Source organism: Primulina eburnea, chromosome 15 (genome assembly GCF_022965805.1).
Source record: "Primulina eburnea isolate SZY01 chromosome 15, ASM2296580v1, whole genome shotgun sequence".
NCBI lineage: Eukaryota > Viridiplantae > Streptophyta > Magnoliopsida > Lamiales > Gesneriaceae > Primulina > Primulina eburnea.
In genome coordinates this window covers 17,279,927-17,293,559 of record NC_133115.1, presented here as the reverse complement: position 1 = coordinate 17,293,559, position 13,633 = coordinate 17,279,927, and the positions used below count along the sequence as shown (strand labels likewise).

The 13,633-nt window shown below is 32.8% G+C and overlaps 1 protein-coding gene and 1 long non-coding RNA gene across 2 annotated transcripts; both read right to left on the bottom strand.

Annotated features, from left to right (window-relative positions):
* Window positions 1–6,969: 6,969 nt before the first annotated feature.
* On the bottom strand, window positions 6,970–7,905 carry LOC140815231 (uncharacterized). The gene is made up of 2 exons (XR_012114305.1): window positions 7,786–7,905; window positions 6,970–7,192 (listed from the first exon to the last, which is right to left on the bottom strand). It is a non-coding gene; the product is annotated as an uncharacterized lncRNA (long non-coding RNA).
* Window positions 7,906–9,169: 1,264 nt separating this feature from the next.
* On the bottom strand, window positions 9,170–12,948 carry LOC140815504 (uncharacterized). The gene is made up of 7 exons (XM_073174594.1): window positions 12,880–12,948; window positions 12,550–12,796; window positions 12,242–12,480; window positions 11,971–12,133; window positions 10,934–11,223; window positions 10,177–10,612; window positions 9,170–9,546 (listed from the first exon to the last, which is right to left on the bottom strand). The coding sequence occupies exons 1-7, from the start codon at window positions 12,946–12,948 to the stop codon at window positions 9,170–9,172; spliced, it is 1,821 nt and encodes a 606-aa protein (XP_073030695.1).
* Between the last annotated feature and the right edge of the window lie 685 nt (window positions 12,949–13,633).

Sequence of the window (13,633 nt, the reverse complement as noted above, 5' to 3'; positions counted from 1 at the left end):
TCCGAATTAAAAGGAGAAATAGATCAGATAAAATCTGAGATAAAATATTTAAAAGAAAGAGTAAATACTCTCAGTATTAATAATGATCATGTTTGGGAAAAAGATTCTACTTCTGATGAAGAAGAAGAAGAAAACATTTTATCCAAAGATGATAAAGAAATAAATCAAATGGTATGGGTTAATAAAATTGACCAAATTATTTCTCAAAAATGGTACTCAAAAGTAACTATTATTATTAACAAAAAATTCAAAATTACTATTGAAGCATTATTAGATACAAGAGCTGATGTAAATTGCATCAGTGAAGGAATTGTTCCTTCTAAATATTATAAAAAGACTACTCAATTTATAACAGCTGCTAATAAGCAACCTCTTATAGTTAATTACAAATTGTCTGATGTGGCAATATGTAATTCTGGAGTTTGTTTAAATACAACTTTTATTCTCATTAAAAATATATCTACTCCTGTGATTTTAGGAACTCCATTTTTCCAAATGTTGTTTCCTATTAATAGAATTAATGAAAAGGGTTTATATACCAACATTAAAGGTAATGATTTATTTTTTTCCATTTACAACTATACCAGTTTCAAAATCTATCAATATTTTACAAAAAATAGTTAGTAATAAAGAAAATTTTGTTAATTCATTAAAAGATGAAATTCTTTTTAAAAATATTAAAGAGAAGTTAAAATCTGATAAAATTCAAGAAAAAATAAAAATTATTTCAGAAACCATATCTAAAGAGATATGCGCTGATGTTCCTAATGCCTTTTGAAATAGGAAAAAACATCAAGTTAGTCTTCCTTATACAGATGATTTTTCTGAGGATAAAATTCCTACAAAAGCAAGGCCTATAGCAATGGGGCCTAGACTTTTAAATTATTGCAAAGAAGAAATTGATAGTCTTCTTAAAAAGGAGTTGATCAGACTAAGTAATAGTCCTTGGAGTTGTCCAGCTTTCTATGTTGAAAATGCAGCCGAAATTGAAAGGGGAGCTCCAAGACTTGTTATCAATTATAAACCGCTTAATAAAGCATTAAAATGGATTAAACATCCATTACCAAATAAAAGAGATTTACTAAATAGATTATTTAAAGGAAAATTATTCTCTTCTTTTGATTTAAAATCAGGATTTTATCAAATTCTTCTAAAAGAAGAAGATAAATATAAAACAGCTTTTACTGTACCATTTGGCCATTACGAATGGAATGTAATGCCATTTGGATTAAAAAATGCTCCAATGGAATTCCAAAATATAATGAATGAAATTTATAATTCTTATATAGATTATATTATCGTCTATATAGATGATGTCCTTATATATTCCGATAATATCGATCAGCATTTTAAACATTTAAATATATTTATTCAAGTTACTAAAAAAGCTGGTTTAGCAGTAAATCAAAAAAAAGTAAAACTTTTTCAAACTAAGATAAAATTTCTTCAGAAATTTATAAAAGTTATTCTTCTGTTACGATCTTATTCTTTTATTCTGTAAGGAAGAAGGTAGTTATACCCAGGAGAAATCCTTAAGTCGGGTTCCATAAGGCCTGTAAAGCCAAAGGGTAAGGCAGGGTAAAGCCTTGACATTATCTACCATATTCTTGAATGGATAAATTAATACGATCTTTTACGAAGAATAAATCTTCAAGTAGTAATACTAAGAACAAAGAATTAATTATTTCTGAAAATTTCGAGAAAAATATTCAAAACTGGAAAATACCAGCATCTTCTAATATGAAGATCTATAGATCTAATGGATTTAATTTTAAATCCGACTATATTATTAAAACAATTGAAGAAGCGATTCCTCTAAAAGGAGGATACGACTCATTTAGTTTATTATCTCAAAACCTTGTTAATATTCACAAGCAAAATTACAAATTTATGCATCTGGGGATGATACAAGTAGGTTTAAAACCTCTTACCAGATTAGGCCTAAATACTTCAGCTTTAATTTTGGTACGAGACCAAAGGCATAATAAATTCGAAGATTCCTTATTAGGAATTGTAGAGTCCTCATTATGTGAAGGACCAATACATTTTAGTTGTTTCCCTAATTTTCCAATTTCTCTTTCTGATCCAAATATCATGAAAGCCCTCACTTTAAATATAAAAACTGAAGGTTTTGATATGATAGATGGAACAGAAAATGTTGTTCTATTATATAGAATTTGTTACAAAGTCATGAATTCAACGATATCTAATTTTAGGATCAATACTAATCAAATTAGTTCAAAAAGAGGAGAAACTATTCTTTCATAACTGATATTACTAAAAGCAATATTATGATTCCTAAAACAATTAATTGGAGTCAAGTTACTCTGCCAGAAATCTGGAAAATGGAAAGTATAGCCCCTTCTCTAAAAGAAGAATCTAGAAAACTAGAAAGTATAATTCAATATGTTGATGGAGATGTTGAAATAAAATTCTCATCTCAAAGACATTTACCTATTAAACTTCCTGAAGAAAGTAGAAATTCTACTTCTTCTATATCTGATTTTGAAAAAATTAGTATATCTGGTCTTCAAAAGACTAATGATAATGTATCTCATCCAGAATATAAAGTGGATATTCCTGAATCTAGTACTTCTAGATTTCAACGAAGTTATTCTGTTAATAATAAAAAATCAAATTCCCCTACTTTTTCTGATATAGGATATAATGTTATGGTTATTAATAATAACTCTATCCAAAAGAGTCTATATAAGATTAAAAATCTTAATAAGAAAAAATGGTTTTTAAGTTGTTTAAATTCAAGACAACAAACATTATATGTTTCAAGATACTTAGAATGGATTGAAGAAACTAAATTAAATTTAGATTTTTTCAAATGGATGGAAAATTTATATTTTCCAGCAAGAAATAAAATATTTCCAAATTTTAAAGATGAGTCTTTTATAAATACTCTTGAATCAACATATAAAATATATGTTCATGAAACTGGAGAAGAATCTTTTGAGATTCATCCTCTTTTTACTACTTTACAAATTAAAAAGGGTAATAAAGAATTATTCAACAGAATAATTTTACCAATCTTACTCTACATTCTTTAAGAAATCAGACTACTAGAATTGAAGAGATTTTATCAAAATCTAAACAAGGAATTTCTAATGGTGAAAGTTCAAAGACTTTGATGATAAAACCTCCTCCTAATCTTAAAAAAGAAAATTTTCTTTTAAATTCTTAAAAAAGACGATGATTTTATGGAAGGTCTAATAGATCGAATACAAAAAATTAATATTAAAGAAAAGGGTTCTATTTCGGTAATTACCAAATCTGAACAACTAGATAATATTTCTAGTTCGTCTGAAGATGAAATGCAGATTAATAAAATGCATAAAGTATCAATTGTAAAACCTTTTTATAAAAAAGCAACACCTGTTGATCTTCAAATTGAAGAAAAGAAAGATTACGTTCAGTTTAATGGAGAAGCCATTACTGAATGGAATATAGATGGAAAATATGAATATCAGATTAAAACTATTATTAAACAAATGTTAATATATTCTTCTGCGGCAAAGATAAAAGGTAATAATGATAGGCAAATTGCTCAAGCCATTATTACTGGTTTCACAGGCCAACTTCAAGGTTGGTGGGATTTTTATCTTTCTAAAGACGCAAAGAATAAAATTCTAAACTCTTCTATAGTTGATCTTAATGGAAGAGAAGAGTCAGATGCTGTAAATACACTTATTTACACAATTTTATCTAATTTTATTGGAGCTAATGAACTCCAATTAGATAGATCTCAAGAACAATTAATGAATTTGAGATGCCCAACATTATCTGAATTCAGATGGTATAAAGATGTTTTTATGACTAAAGTTTTAACCAGAAATGATTGCAATGCAAATTTCTGGAAAGAAAAATTTGTTTCTGGACTTCCAGTTCTTTTTGCTGAAAGAGTAAAAAATAGATTAAAATCTAAATCTCCAACAAATTCTATAGATTGGAATATTCTTACTTACGGAGATTTATCTGCAGAAATAACTGCAGAAGGAATTAATCTTTGCAATGATATCAAGTTAAAAAGACAACTTGATATGCAAAAAGAAGAAAATAGAAATATTATTGGTGATTTTTGTGAGCAAATAGGCTTTCAACCAATACAATATCCTAAAAGGGAAAAGAAAAATAAACGATTTCCATTTAAAAGAAAGAAACATTATTTAAAAGATAAAGAAAAATCTAAAAGATATTCTAAGAAAATGTTTAAAAAACTTATAAAAAATGATTCTAAAGTTCCAGTATGCTGGAAATGTGGAAAAATTGGACATAAAGCTAATAAGTGTTATGTCAAGAAAAAGATTAATAATCTCAATATAAACAATGATTTAAAAGAATCATCGATAAACATTCTTCTTAATAAAGAAGAAGATTCAATACAAAAAGATTTCTACATTAATATTATTGATGAATTATCAGAATATTCTAATAGCAGTTCAGATAATGATTCTGATAATGAAATAACAGAAAATAAAATATGTGATCCAAATTGTGATTGTGACACTTGTCTCATAAATTTTATGGGATTAGAAATAAATGTTATATCAAATGAAGAAACTTTCATTTTAGATCTCATAGATCAAATAAATGATCCTCTAGAAAAAAGAAAAGCTATAAAACATTATCTAAATATGGCAAATCATAAGCCTACTAAACTTGTACAAAATACTGTACAAGAGTATGAATTATATTCTTACAATAAAATATTAGAAAAGGCTAAACAAAAAGAAAGAGAGCCTACTATTTCCGAATTAAAAGGAGAAATAGATCAGATAAAATCTGAGATAAAATATTTAAAAGAAAGAGTAAATACTCTCAGTATTAATAATGATCATGTTTGGGAAAAAGATTCTACTTCTGATGAAGAAGAAGAAGAAAACATTTTATCCAAAGATGATAAAGAAATAAATCAAATGGTATGGGTTAATAAAATTGACCAAATTATTTCTCAAAAATGGTACTCAAAAGTAACTCTTATTATTAACAAAAAATTCAAAATTACTATTGAAGCATTATTAGATACAGAAGCTGATGTAAATTGCATCAGTGAAGTAATTGTTCTTTCTAAATATTATAAAAAGACTACTCAATTTATAACAGCTGCTAATAAGCAACCTCTTATAGTTAATTACAAATTGTCTGATGTGGCAATATGTAATTCTGGGGTTTGTCTTAATACTACTTTTATTCTTATTAAGAATATTTCTACTCCTGTAATATTAGGAACTCCATTTTTCCAAATGTTGTTTCCCATTAATAAAATTAATGAAAAGGGTTTATATACTAATATTAAAGGTAACGATTTATTTTTTCCATTTACAACTATACCAGTTTCAAAATCTATCAATATTTTACAAAAAATAGTTAGTAATAAAGAAAATTTTGTTACTTCATTAAAAGATGAAATTCTTTTTAAAAATATTAAAGAAAAGTTAAAATCTAATAAAATTCAGGAAAAAATAAAAATTATTTCAGAAACCATATCTAAAGAGATATGCGCTGATGTTCCTAATGCCTTTTGGAATAGGAAAAACCATCAAGTTAGTCTTCCTTATACAGATGATTTTTCTGAGGATAAAATTCCTACAAAAGCAAGGCCTATAGCAATGGGGCCTAGACTTTTAAATTATTGCAAAGAAGAAATTGATAGTCTTCTTAAAAAGGAGTTGATCAGACTAAGTAATAGTCCTTGGAGTTGTCCAGCTTTCTATGTTGAAAATGCAGCCGAAATTGAAAAGGGAGCTCCAAGACTTGTTATCAATTATAAACCGCTTAATAAAGCATTAAAATGGATTAAACATCCATTACCAAATAAAAGAGATTTACTAAATAGATTATTTAAAGGAAAAGTATTCTCTTCTTTTGATTTAAAATCAGGATTTTATCAAATTCTTCTAAAAGAAGAAGATAAATATAAAACAGCTTTTACTGTACCATTTGGCCATTACGAATGGAATGTAATGCCATTTGGATTAAAAAATGCTCCAATGGAATTCCAAAATATAATGAATGAAATTTATAATTCTTATATAGATTATATTATCGTCTATATAGATGATGTCCTTATATATTCTGATAATATCGATCAGCATTTTAAAAATTTAAATATATTTATTCAAGTGACTAAAAAAGCTGGTTTGGCAGTAAATCAGAAAAAAGTAAAACTTTTTCAAACTAAGATAAAATTCTTAGGACATTATATTGAAAATGGAATAATAATTCCTATTGAAAGAGCAATTGTTTTTGCTGATAAATTTCCTGATAAAATCACTGATGTAAATCAATTACAAAGATTTCTTGGAAGTCTTAATTATATAGGAGATTTTTATAAAGATCTCGCTCAAGATTGTAAATTATTATTTCAAAGGTTGAAGAAAATCCTCAACCATGGACTGATAGTCATACTTTAGCAATACAAAAAATAAAAGAAAGAGTTAAAGAACTCCCTTGTTTATCTATTGCTAATCCTGAAGCATTCAAAATAGTTGAAACAGATGCCTCTGATATTGGATATGGAGGAATACTTAAACAAAAATTAGATAATACATCTAAAGAAATTCTTGTGAGATATACTTCTGGTATTTGGAATAATACTGAAAAGAATTATTCTACAATAAAGAAAGAAATTCTTTCAATTGTTAAATGTATTACAAAATTTGAAAGTGATCTTTTAAATAAGAAATTTTTATTAAGAGTTGATTGCAAATCTGCCAAAGATATTCTTTTAAAAGATGTTAAAGTAATAGCATCTAAACAAATATTTGCTAGATGACAAGCAATATTAGCTTGTTTTGATTTTGATATTGAACATATTTCTGGAAAATCTAATTCTTTACCAGATTTTCTAACTAGAGAATTCTTGCAGGGATCAGCCTTGGAAGACAGTCTTAAAAAGACCAGCCACCGAGAATGTGGGGCCCCGGGTCCGACATCTAATACCAATAATTATAAAAGTAATAACCAAACGATTTAATAAAATACATAATTCGTTGTTCACAAATCCACATAAACATTGTCACAATAATTTAAATGTTTGAACTATAAGTTTTCAACATGTCAAAATAAACTTGTGAACCAAATTTTCCCAACATCATCAAATGCTCCTAAGACCCGAGAATCCCACTCTAACTCGCATCTCCTCGCCTGGAGCTTGACTCTGGCATCCCAAGCCTCGCCTCACCTACCGTCAAGCACATGAAAACAAGAGGTACCGGACACGCCGGTGAGTATAAACCCAGTATGATACAATCAATAACATATGAGAATTAAAATTTCAAATATTTCATATGAATTCATAAAGATGCAATATAATGCAATGCATGATCAGAAGCTGTGGGCTATCAATAAATCTCAAGATCAAGTGAATCATCTGGTCATAGGGTACCCAAGGATAGAGAATCTCCCAGCAATATCCACCGACTCATCCGCTCGAGGTGGGTTGCTGTGTTCTACAATCCCAAGACTATGGTGCGCCTATAGAGAGTGTTCAGGCCATAGCAGCGACCTCCGCATACACTATGCCAACTCAACTATAGCCCCATACGTCCAACAAATCAATAAATCAAGGCGACCTCCGCCATATCAAATCTGAATCAACAAGTGACTCAATATGCAATGTCATGATGGAAATCAATATCATCATCTCGATATCATAATCAACTCATCTCAATACAACAATCATCATCAAATCACCAATAGTTCATCAAGCCAAAGAGTTTTCAATTTAAAATAAAAATGATACTTTTACCTCGTATGTTATCGACCGTAACATACCTTTCAATTATTACCAAAAGAAGATCGAAATGCGTAGGTGAGAAGTCTTGAACCTCTGGATTCTACTATAATTCAATAACTCTGATCATCTATCAAAACAGAGTAATTTCTGTTCAAAATTCATAATTAGTTCTATATCGCTTCGAATCAAGATCCATAAATTTCTTAACCTTAATATGCCATAAAAACATTCATTGAATCATTCTATCAAACACATGGCATGTGTCCTAAAGAGTTAGCTCCTTTACTTTGCCATTGTCTTCAATTCCATTTTAAATTCAAACCAACACAATCTCAACATCTCCAACATCTCAAATATCAACACAAATATCAATTCTAAACTTCATCTCATTTCCAAACTTGAGTAAAATATAACATACTTACACCATCTTGAAGTTCTTGGAGAGAGGATCACAAATCTAACTTCATTTCATAATTTCCTTGAACAAATCTCCCATAGATTGAAGAATAAATTAGAAAATAAAAAGGAAGAAGAGAACCCTAGCTTCCAAACCGATAGAGAGAGGAGAAGGAGAAGGGAAATGAGGAAAAATATGATACCATTCTATTTTATGCCTTCCCAAACACCAAAACACGTTTTTATTATTGTTGTTGGGCGCCATAGCGCGAGATTTGGCGCTGCCGCGCGCTCCATTCTGCCCCAAACAACAACAAAATCAGTACTGGGCGCGCCATCGTGCGAGATCTGGTGCTGGGGCGCGCACCATACTGCCCGGGCGCGCTATCGCGCGAATTCTGGCGCAGGGGCGCGCCGTATTCTGTCCAAAACACCTTTTTAACTTCGGAATTTGCGAAAGTGGTAAACTACAAAGTTGTAGATATATGTCTTTTCTTTAACCCCTCAAAATTTCAGATCATTTGGAGTTCTGAGTAAAAGGTTATGCTAAATCTCCCAACATGTGTCATTATAGGAACGACGATACGCACGACACACTTCGGGGCGCTTTTGGCTCGTCTTCCCTAATGATTTGACCAAAACGCAAAACTGGAAAGTTATAGCCTTAAGTCATATCTTTCTAATGGAAGTGGCCTCACATCAATTGGATCAATATACAAAACATTATGCTAAAAACCACAACTACTGCCATATTTTTCATACCGTTTCTGCACTTCCATCACCTATTTAGCTCAAATTCAACATTTGATTCTTCCCATCAATTATCTATTCCATTCAATAACATTCATTACCATTCATACCATAACGTAAGGTCATAACCGTCACAACTACTATCACATTTTCAAAATTCGGGCATTACAATTCCTCCCCTCTAAAAATAGATTTCGTCCTCGAAATCAATCATCTCTTTCAAGTTTATCATGTAATAATCATTACTGAAATTAAAATCGAGAGTAGAAGCGTACTTCATTTGAATAACTCTGGATATTTTTGTCTCATTTTATCTTCTAATTCCCAAGTTGCCTCCTCGACACCATGTCTGTTCCACTGTACTTTAATCAACGGTATCAATTTATTTCTAAGTTGCTTATCTTTTCTGTCTAGAATTTGAATCGGTCTCTCAATGTAGCTCAAAGTCTGATCTAACTCAACCTCATCGGGTGGAAGTACATGAGAAGTATCTGGATGATATTTCCTCAACATGGACACATGAAAAACATCATGAACACCTGATAATGCAGGAGGAAGAAGAGCTAATCTGTAAGCCAAATCACCAACACGTTCCAAAATCTCATACGGACCTATGAATCTTGGTGATAATTTACCCTTCTTTCCAAATCTAACTGTACCACGGAAAGGAGATATTTTCAGAAAAACTCTGTCACCCTTCTCAAAAATCAATGGTCGTCTCCTGATGTTCGCATACTTAGCCTGCCTATCCTGAGCAGCTCGCATACGACTCTGAATCAATTTCACCTTCTCTGTCATATCTCTTATCATATCAGGTCCTACAATTGGTGCTTCAGATAAATCGTCCCAATACAGAGGAGATCTACATTTACTGCCATATAATGCTTCAAATGGTGACATTCCAATGCTCACTTGATAACTGTTGTTATAAGAAAACTCTACAAGTGGTAACGAATCCTGCCAACCAATACCAAAATCCATCACTACAGCTCTCAGCATATCCTCTAATGTCTGAATAGTACGTTCTGACTGTCCGTCTGTCTGAGGATGATATGCTGTACTCAAATGCAAACGAGTACCAAGGGCCTCTTGTAAACTCTGCCAAAAATGAGAAGAAAATCTGGGATCACGATCTGATACAATGGACTTAGGAACACCATGCAATCTCAAAACTTCTCTTATGTACAATCTGGACATCTGATCATGCCTATATGTCATCTGATAAGGAATGAAACACGAAGACTTAGTTAATCTGTCAACGATAACCCAAATTGAATCACAACCTCTCGACGACCTCGGCAATTTCGTGACAAAGTCCATGGTAATATGGTCCCACTTCCATTCTGGAACCTTAAGGCTATGCAAAAGACCTCCTGGTCGCTTCCGTTCTGCTTTCACTTGTTGACAATTCAAACAATGAGATACAAATTCTGCTATGTCAGATTTCATTCTTTTCCACCAGAATTGTTTCTTCAAATCATTGTACATCTTTTTACTTCCAGGGTGTACACTGAATTTACTGCAATGAGCATCACGCAAAATCTGCATCCTCAACTCTGAAATATTAGGAACTACAATACGATCATTCACAAACAAAATACCCTCATTATTGACCTGAAATTCTGATTGATGTCCTGATCTGACGAGTTCAACTGATTTCTGAATACTTTGATCTAATCTTTGGGCCTCTTTAATTTTAACAAACAACTCGGGTTCTGCCTGAATCATAAATACTCTTACAGGTTGAGTATTTTCCACAAAATCCAAACCAGAAAGACAACACTCTTCTACTAGATCAGATACACTGCTAGTGATCAAAGACATATTACATACTTTTCTGCTCAAAGCATCGGCTGCTGCATTAGACTTTCCTGGATAATATTTTATTTCGCAATCATAGTCTTTCAACAAATCTAACCAACGCCTCTGTCTCATATTCAGCTCAGCTTGTGAAAAGAGATATTTCAAACTCTTATGATCAGTGAATATCTCAAATTTCTCCCCATACAAATAGTGACGCCAAATCTTTAAGGCAAAAACCACTGCTGCTAATTCCAAGTCATGCACCGGGTATCTAGACTCATGTGGCTTCAACTGTCTAGAAGCATAGGCAACCACACGGCCATGCTGCATTAATGCACAACCCAGTCCTTGATGTGAAGCATCAGTGTGCATTGTAAATCCTCCTACACCTGATGGAATAGTCAAAACTGGAGCACTAGTCAATCTCTTCTTAAGTTCAACAAAACTAGCCTCACATGCTTGCGACCAAATAAATGGTGCATTCTTTTGTGTCAGCTGGGTAATTGGCCTCGCAATCTGTGAGAATCCTTCAATAAATCTGCGATAATAGCCTGCCAAACCCATAAAACTACGTACCTCAGGAACTGATGTCGGTCTAGACCAATTCATGACTGCCTCAACTTTACTCGGATCAACTGATATACCTGCACTTGAAATCACATGTCCAAGGAAAACCACTCTATCCAACCAAAACTCGCATTTCGATAATTTAGCATACAACTTTTCAGTTTTAAAAATTTGCAAAACAACTCTCAAGTGTTCGGCATGCTCAGATTCAGATTTTGAATAAATAAGAATATCATCAATGAATATCACCACAAATTGATCTATATACCTTTGAAACACCCGGTTCATCAAATCCATAAATACCGCAGGTGCATTGGTCAACCCAAAAGGCATTACCAAAAATTCAAAATGCCCATACCTGGTACGAAAAGCAGTTTTAGGCACATATGCCTCACTAACTCTTAACTGATGATATCCGGATCTTAAATCAATTTTAGAATATACTGAAGAACCCTGCAACTGGTCAAAGAGATCATCAATCCTTGGCAAAGGATACTTATTCTTTACTGTGGCTTTATTCAACTGTCTATAATCGACACAAAGCCTCATAGATCCGTCTTTCTTCTTCACAAATAAAACCGGAGCACCCCAAGGTGAAACACTGGGTCTAATATATCCTTTAGCCAATAGATCCTCAAGTTGTTCCTTTATTTCTTTTAGTTCAATTGGTGCCATCTTATAAGGAGCTCTAGAAATAGGCTGTGTACCTGGCATCAACTCAATGTTGAACTCAACCTCTCGGACTGGAGGAAATCCTGGAATTTCATCTGGAAATACATCTGAAAATTCACTAACAATTGGAATATCTTCCAATTTAGGTACTGACCTTGAAATATCAATCGCATAAACCAAGAAACATTCGGCTCCTTTCTGCAACAAACGAGTCATGGACAACGCAGATATCAAAGGAATCTTAGCTCGAGGACCCTTACCATAGAATGTCCAGTGATCTGTCATATCAGGCCTAAACTTAACAACCTTCTGAAAACAATCTACAGTAGCCTTGTATCTTGTCAACATGTTAATGCCAACTATGCAGTCAAAATCAGACATCTCCAATACAATACAATCAAGTTCAATTACATTATCCTCATAACGAAATTCACAACCATTTATCATTTCAGCTGACCTCATCACTTTGCCCAGTGGAGTAGAAATAGATAATGTAGATGATAATGGCATAGGATGCAATGAATGAAACGAGACAAAGTGCTCAGCTATGAAAGTATGTGATGCACCAGTATCCATCAAAACATAAGCAGGATAATCTGAGAAAAAACAATTACCTGCAATAACATTATCGGGAGCATTATGTGCCTCATCCTCAGTGAGTGCAAAAACTCGAGCCTGCTGTCTTGGTGGCTGTCCTACCCTGTGGCTACCACTCTGTTTATTCTGATCTGTCCTGTTTGATTGCTGATAAGAATGAACTGTAGGGGTCTGACGATTCTGGTGAGGTATCTGTCTCGATGATCCCCCACTCTGAGATATTTCACTGCCACGGTTAGGACACACTCGAGCATAGTGTCCCACCTGGTTACACAAGTGGCAAGCTCCCGAGATTCCTCTACACTGATCGGTATAATGTCTACCACCACACTGACCACAAGTCGGACCTGAATAACCAGTGCTCTGAACTGAACCAGACTGTCTCGATCCACTAGAACTCGAAAAATTACTGCCATGCCTCTTAAATTGCTTGCCTCTAGCCCGAAACTGCTCTCTTATGCTGCCACTGTTACTACCGATATTGCCCTGTCTGAATTGCTGTCGAAACTGTGGCTGTTGGGGTCGTTGAGAATACTGAGGACCTCTCTGTCTAATGATACCGGTTTCAGCTCCCTTGGCTCGATCAAGAGCCTCAGCAAAAGTGTTAGGCCTTCCAGTATTAACCAAGGTAAATATATCTGGGTTAAGACCATTTATGAAGTGATCGGCCTTAGCTTCTTCATCGGATGCTACATGAGGAGCAAATCTCAGTAAATTCGAGAACTTAGCAACATAGTCCTCAATATTCAGATTTCCCTACTTTAAATTTGCAAACTCGGCTCCCCTATCTTTCCTGTAAGAGGTAGGAAAGAAACGCTGATAAAATTCAGATTTAAAAATATCCCAGGTAACAATCGTACCTCGACTCTCTAAAGCTTTCTTTGTCATGATCCACCAACTCTTAGCAACATCCAATAACTGATGAACAACTAACTTGATTCTACGATCATCTGGATACTCAAGAGATTCAAATAATTGATCCATATTCTCCAACCAGTTCTCACACTCTAATGCATTCTCTGTACCCTTCAACATCGGTGGGTGCAAAGACTGAAATCTGGCTAACAGTATCTCCATCGGAGTAGGAGTTATATCCATCTG